We start from the raw sequence: 5,788 nt of genomic DNA on the forward strand, positions 1-5,788 counted from the left end.
TCACAAACTTCTGCTGTGAAGCAAGACTAGCACCTGGCACTGAATTACCCATTTTCTTCAGGAATCTCAGTTAATATTCCTCATATTTCTAAGGTAAAAATGGAAAAGGAAATAAACCTTTCAGATTACACAAGACAATGTCCAAAAAGAAAAATCAGGCACGTTCCCTGCAAGCCAAGACCTTCTCCACATTATTTTTACTACTACATTAAAAAAAAAAATCAAAAAGTGATTCTTAGATTGATGGCATCTCTTTAAAAAATGAATAAATAACTCAAATTGCCAAATATTCAATCATTAAACAGCTGCACATCACTACAGCACTCGCTATGCTTACAGGGAAGCCAGGAGGGCAACCACATCCACACAGAGCTGACTACCTGAGCTTTCCCACCACTACTTTATGTACAAAGGATTCCCCAACAAGAAAGCTCATTCTGCTTCCCAAAGATACCAGTTGCTTAAAGCACACCCTCCAGCAGCCCTTCTCCTAAGGCAGGACATGCTGGAGCCTGCCTGTGCCCACAGACTCCAGACTGAGTGGGAACTCCCAACGTCCAAGTGTGACTTCTCTGGAAGCAGCGGGAAGGGGATGGGAGACAGCCAGAGAGCAGACACGGATTCATTCCAACCTTTACTTGGTTTGCTCCCCCCTCCCCTTTTAGTTTTAAATATAACTTCCATGCAGAGTTCTCCAGAGTAACTGCTGAGGCCGGGGCCTGCCTCGCACCTCGGCGCCGCCACAGCTACTGCAGCCACATGGGAAGAAAAGCTTTTGCTACGTGACTTTTTTTTTTCCTTTTAAGCTTTGAGGCCAACAATGTGTTCTCTGAACATGACAGTTAATGAGTCCTAGCAAGAATTTCTAACAAAAACTGTACATGAGTTTACAAACGTATTAACATATAAATAACGAGAAGCTTCCTGCCTGGAGCCTCCACAGTAGTCTTTTTGCTTGAGAATATAATACTGGAAAGGGTTGTCCCAACCCCTTCCCACAGCACCAGTCAGAGCTGGCTCAGTCCAGTCAGCCGTTCTGCTCAAGCATCACAGGGTTTTTCTTCTTCAGTGCCTCTGGCTTCAATAAGCAGTCTGTTACTGTGCAAAAGCAAGAGTCCAATGCCTTGGAGAAGGAATCCTGCTGCTAAGAGGCCTGCGCCACCCGGTCATCGCTCTGGTCCCAGCTCCTGCTGGAAGGTCCGTTTCTTCTCCCGACAGTGCTTCTTGTGAGCAGGCCAGTCCTTCTGCTGGCATTGGGACCCACAGTACCTCGCTACCTGGCAGCGGCCACAGATGTTGAATTCACGTAGCTAGGAAGAACCCAAGACAGTGTCAGTGAGCCTGCTCCCAGCACCCCGACATTGTTTCCCAAGCAGGGTTATGATCAGGTCTTTTGCAGCCATCACAAACATGAACATCCCACCACGAGCATCAGAGTATCAGAAGGTTCTGAAGTGATTGCATCTGTTGGATTTTGCAGTTGCCTATGCAGAATGGGCTTAATAGACAAAATGCTGGAGTGCTTAAGTTCTGTTTTCAACTACGAACATCTTAAATTCAGAAAGGACCAGGAGAGCTGCACAAGCTCAGCTGTTGCCAAGCTTACAGCTACTCAGGAAGCTTTTGTATGCAGACCCCAATCAAAGGTAAAGCTCACTCTTTGTCAAACAGAGGGCATTTAAGACCATCTTTGCAAGCATTCCCTTCCCCAAAGAAAGAAGTGGAACATGATGGTTTTAGTCTACTCAGCTTTTGTTATCACAGAACAGCCTTGCTTATTCATCGATAAGGACATGTGTCTGACAAAGAGGCACAGCCCTTGTACATTTTGTTCTCTGCCATTCTCTATGTATGCTGCTTCATTTCGTCCACCCACAGTGAAGAACTAGCGTTAGCTTCCCCTCCAGTTCTCCACTGAATAAAGGCCACTCAATTCACCCTCTCCCCACAAAAGGTTAAAGACTTTATTTTTTGATTCCAAAAAACCTCTTACAATGCTTCTTCCTGTCTTACCCAGCTGCCTGCCCATTCCAGCCCTGTGTCCACCTGTCTTTCTGTACACTCTGCAAAAATCGGGCTCCTCCCAGCAAACCACTGTTCAGATTCAAATCCACCCTCCCTCAAACAGAAAACGATCACAGGGTCTGAAGATTCATGCCAAAAAAAACCCAACTGAAAAGACTTATCACTTTTAGCAACTGTGTAAAGCTTTACATAGTAAGGAACACATCCCTGGACACACACACAGTGGCCTGAGTCCTCACACACCTGTTTTTCAATCATTGTGCATGGTGGGTAGTGACATTCATAGTATGTGCACGAGTTCTCTTCCTCCTCCACCACATCCCCATTAGCGTTGTAGTATCGTGTCACATTCAGTACAGGGAACTGCTCTTCTATAGGATCTGTAGGAAGCTGCTGGATGGCCAGCCAGTACAGACTTTGTTCCCTGGAAAAAACAGGCACAATAAGATCCATAAATTCACAATGAGTATACAGAGACATTTATTCCAAATTAACTAAGTAGGGTTAACATTGTATTGAGCCTGTTAAGCCTTAGCCTACACATTTCTCATATATTGGATATTTTCAGGGTTATTTTAGCCTAAATGCAAAAGAAGTTAAAAAGTATCTATCAAGAAACATTCACATGGAGCAAAATTGTTTCTGTGTAAATGGCTTGAGGTCTGTTCCTTGTTCTTGAACTCCCAGGCTCACAGGGAGCATTACTGTAGCATCACTGTCATTCACTACCACTTCTCAGAACCGGTTTAATAAGGTCTGAACATCCCAATTTGATGGGTACTGCAAGTATTTCAAGTGCCTAGTGAGATGGTAAGTCTTGGGTCTCCCACCAAAAATGAACATGTCAGTGTTACATCATGGATTAGCAAAATCCATCCTGACATGAAGAGTCTGATGTGCTTTGAGTCACATTAGTGCAATATGGCACGTAGGATGTTCCCACCACCTACCAGTGAAAGGTGATGGGAGCTGATACCAGGAACTTATTTGGGTTTCAACTCAAATACACCATTACAAGTGCAAGCAGCTGCTGGCTTCTACAGGTTGTGTTAGGATTTCAGTGCCTGAGAGCCACAAGCCAGTAAAACCTGCAGACTTATTTCAGCATGCCCAGATGCCACTGCTCAAGTGAAGGGAAACACAGGGTTCCTATTTCATTGTGATGACAACATCCAGCATGGCAGAACCTCTGCACAACAATACTATGGGGTAAGCTAGTCCCCTCACAGCCAGCAGGAACATTGAGCATTAACTCTGGTTCCCAAGTGAGGAAGCAAAGGTGTGTAGTGATGTGTGAGTAGCCCAAAGTCAAATAAAAAAGGCTCTGCCAGATGAAAATGACTAAAGGAAGGAGACAATTTCAGGTATTTTCAAGTTCCCTGATGGCAGCCCCCTGCCAGGTATTGACATACCTTTGTTTACTAGAGATATCTTCAGCTTTGGGTTTCCACCCCCAAGGAACCAGGCGCAGATTGTCAAGGCGGTTGTCCACGGTCACTGAGTTCAGATGTACCACCTGAAATCCAGGAGCAATCCCTCCCCGGTGTCTCTCCCTGGAGGAGACAAAACCAACATGAAGGTCAGTGATGAACAGACTCTACAGCTAAAAAAGCAAAGAATCCCACTGACTCCAGAAGACATGCTGCCTTTTAGCCTGCTGTCCCCAAAACAGGCTCAATAAAACTTGAGTTACCAAGAGACATCAGATATACCAAGTCCCAGAAGAAAGACTTGGTCCAGGAGGTTATTTCCATTATAAATGAGTTGAACCAAAAGACAATTATGGTACAGTATAATTGTAAGCATACTGTGAAGTTCCAGAGACAACTACTCCAGTTACTTCAAGAGCATCTCTGCAATTACTGTGTTCCCCAGAGCAGAGCTGAAAGGTGCCGATACTGTTTTATTACTTTAATAAGAAATTCTATCAGACACATTAATGCAAGTGTGGCTCTGGTGTGACCTCAGTTTGTTATTTACGAAGAAATGTCTCTTAACAGGCAACAGGACAGAAGTTTCACCAAGTATGCAAATGCCTTTTAGACTCAAGTGTAACACACAGAATGTCTGCAATGACTCCACAGCTGACTAAGAGACATCTGAAACATGCTCAAAGCCAAAGCAGGACTGTTAGCACAAGGGATGGCTGCTCATTAAGTCCTGCTGCAATTCTTCCTTATTGCCTTTAACAGTTTGCATTTCCCATTCCACCTTCCTTTCAGCTCTCCTTTCAGGAGGTATCAAGTTCACTGTCAAGCACCCTTGTGCCTGGACGAGTTTCCGTATCACTTCTTGCAGGAAGCCCCATCCCACCTGAAACTAAGGCTTGGGCAGCAATTGTGTCTCGGAATGCCTGCTGTGCCATGATGGATTCCATGCACACAGAGAACATCCTGGCAGCAGTCAAAAGATGTAAAACTGTCAGCATTGCCTAAGGGTTACCCAGTGCTTCCTTCTAGAAGACCCTTACAACAGCTACTTACATCTTCACCCAAGTCTAGTTTGGATGCTGCTTCCTGCTCAGTGTTTACTGAACACTTCAGTTCAAACAGGGATCCAATTTTGAAGAGAGAAAATTTGCCCAAGTTAAGAAAATCCTACTTTTTTCCTCTTTACAAAGCTCTAGCTTTATCCAGCAGAACAGGGAAATTCATTTCAATGAGACTGATAATGAAAAATGTTGTCTTTTGTTTTCTCTGTCAAAACCCACCCAGATGTTTAAATTCTATACTTTGGGGGAAAGAAAACCACTTGCAATTCACATATGCCCAAATTCCATGGGAGAGGCTACATGCAGCACACAGCCCGGGAGGAGAACAGAGCACAGAGAGGGTAAAAAACCCCAACCAAAACCCCCACAACAGCAAATAAACTATGCAAAGGAGCCTGCTGAAATGCCCTAAAGGAGGAAAAGCTACTTTTGTGCTGTTGAAGGCTCCCAAAGGGTCTGGCAAAGAACATCAGGAATCCTGAGGGCTGTAAGTGGGAACCCAGGAGGTACACAGACCCAAAGAGATGAAGGTGAGCATCAGTCAGGTACGGAGCCAGGGGAGGAGTTACGGTCCTTCAACTGAGACCAGGACAAAGTGCCAACAAGAGAGATAGGAGGAGGAGGCAGGAGTCCAGAGCAACAGCAAACCCTGGGGGCGGGGAGGGAGGGAGGCTAAGACCAAGCAAAGAAATGTTTTTAAATAGATTAGATAATGCCAGTTCAAGAAAGGCTGGAGTTGGAGAAGGAGAGAGGATTACAAGAGGCTGGGCGGGACACCAGGTAGTCACAGCAGAGTAGACTGCTCCTACAAGCTCTGCACCCACAAACTCCCATAAGCAAATACTGACAGAAGCCACTGCTACAGTGAGCCCATCTTCCTCACTCTGTATAAACCCCCATTTGTTCAGACTGCTGTCATTCCTCTATTACCTCAAGTGACAAGGCCAAAGGAAAAGTGGAAACTGGGCCTTGCTGCTGACCAGTGAAAGTGTTAATGCAGTACCACCCGACTGAGATGCCAGAATTAGTGCTGGCAAATTCAGGATGGTCCCTTTCCTCTACCCATAATGAAGCAACCTTTGAATGCACAACACACACTTCTCACCCCAGACCTACACTTCAGAAATGTGCAGCATGGACCATCTCCAGAAGATAGGCCAAGTGCAAGGTCCTGCACCTGGGTCAAGTCAATCCCAAGCACAAACACAGGCTGGGCAGAGACTGGAATCAGAGCAGCCCTGGGGGGACGGCTTTTTGGGGGTTGAGGGAAAA

At 45.4% G+C, this 5,788-nt stretch overlaps 1 protein-coding gene across 1 annotated transcript in view; it reads right to left on the reverse strand.

Moving 5' to 3' along the window:
• Positions 1-665: 665 nt before the first annotated feature.
• The window catches only part of ZMYND19 (zinc finger, MYND-type containing 19), a 7,928-nt gene continuing 2,805 nt past the window's right edge, over positions 666-5,788 (reverse strand). The window contains exons 2-4 of the mRNA XM_010024535.1: positions 3,438-3,578; positions 2,269-2,449; positions 666-1,310 (exon numbers count right to left, since the gene is read on the reverse strand). Of these exons, the coding sequence (XP_010022837.1) occupies positions 1,167-1,310; positions 2,269-2,449; positions 3,438-3,578 (466 nt within the window). The 3' untranslated portion in view covers positions 666-1,166. The remainder of the gene's footprint in view (positions 1,311-2,268; positions 2,450-3,437; positions 3,579-5,788) is intronic.

Source organism: Nestor notabilis, unplaced genomic scaffold (assembly GCF_000696875.1).
Source record: "Nestor notabilis isolate BGI_N333 unplaced genomic scaffold, ASM69687v1 scaffold22641, whole genome shotgun sequence".
Classification (NCBI taxonomy): Eukaryota; Metazoa; Chordata; class Aves; order Psittaciformes; family Psittacidae; genus Nestor; species Nestor notabilis.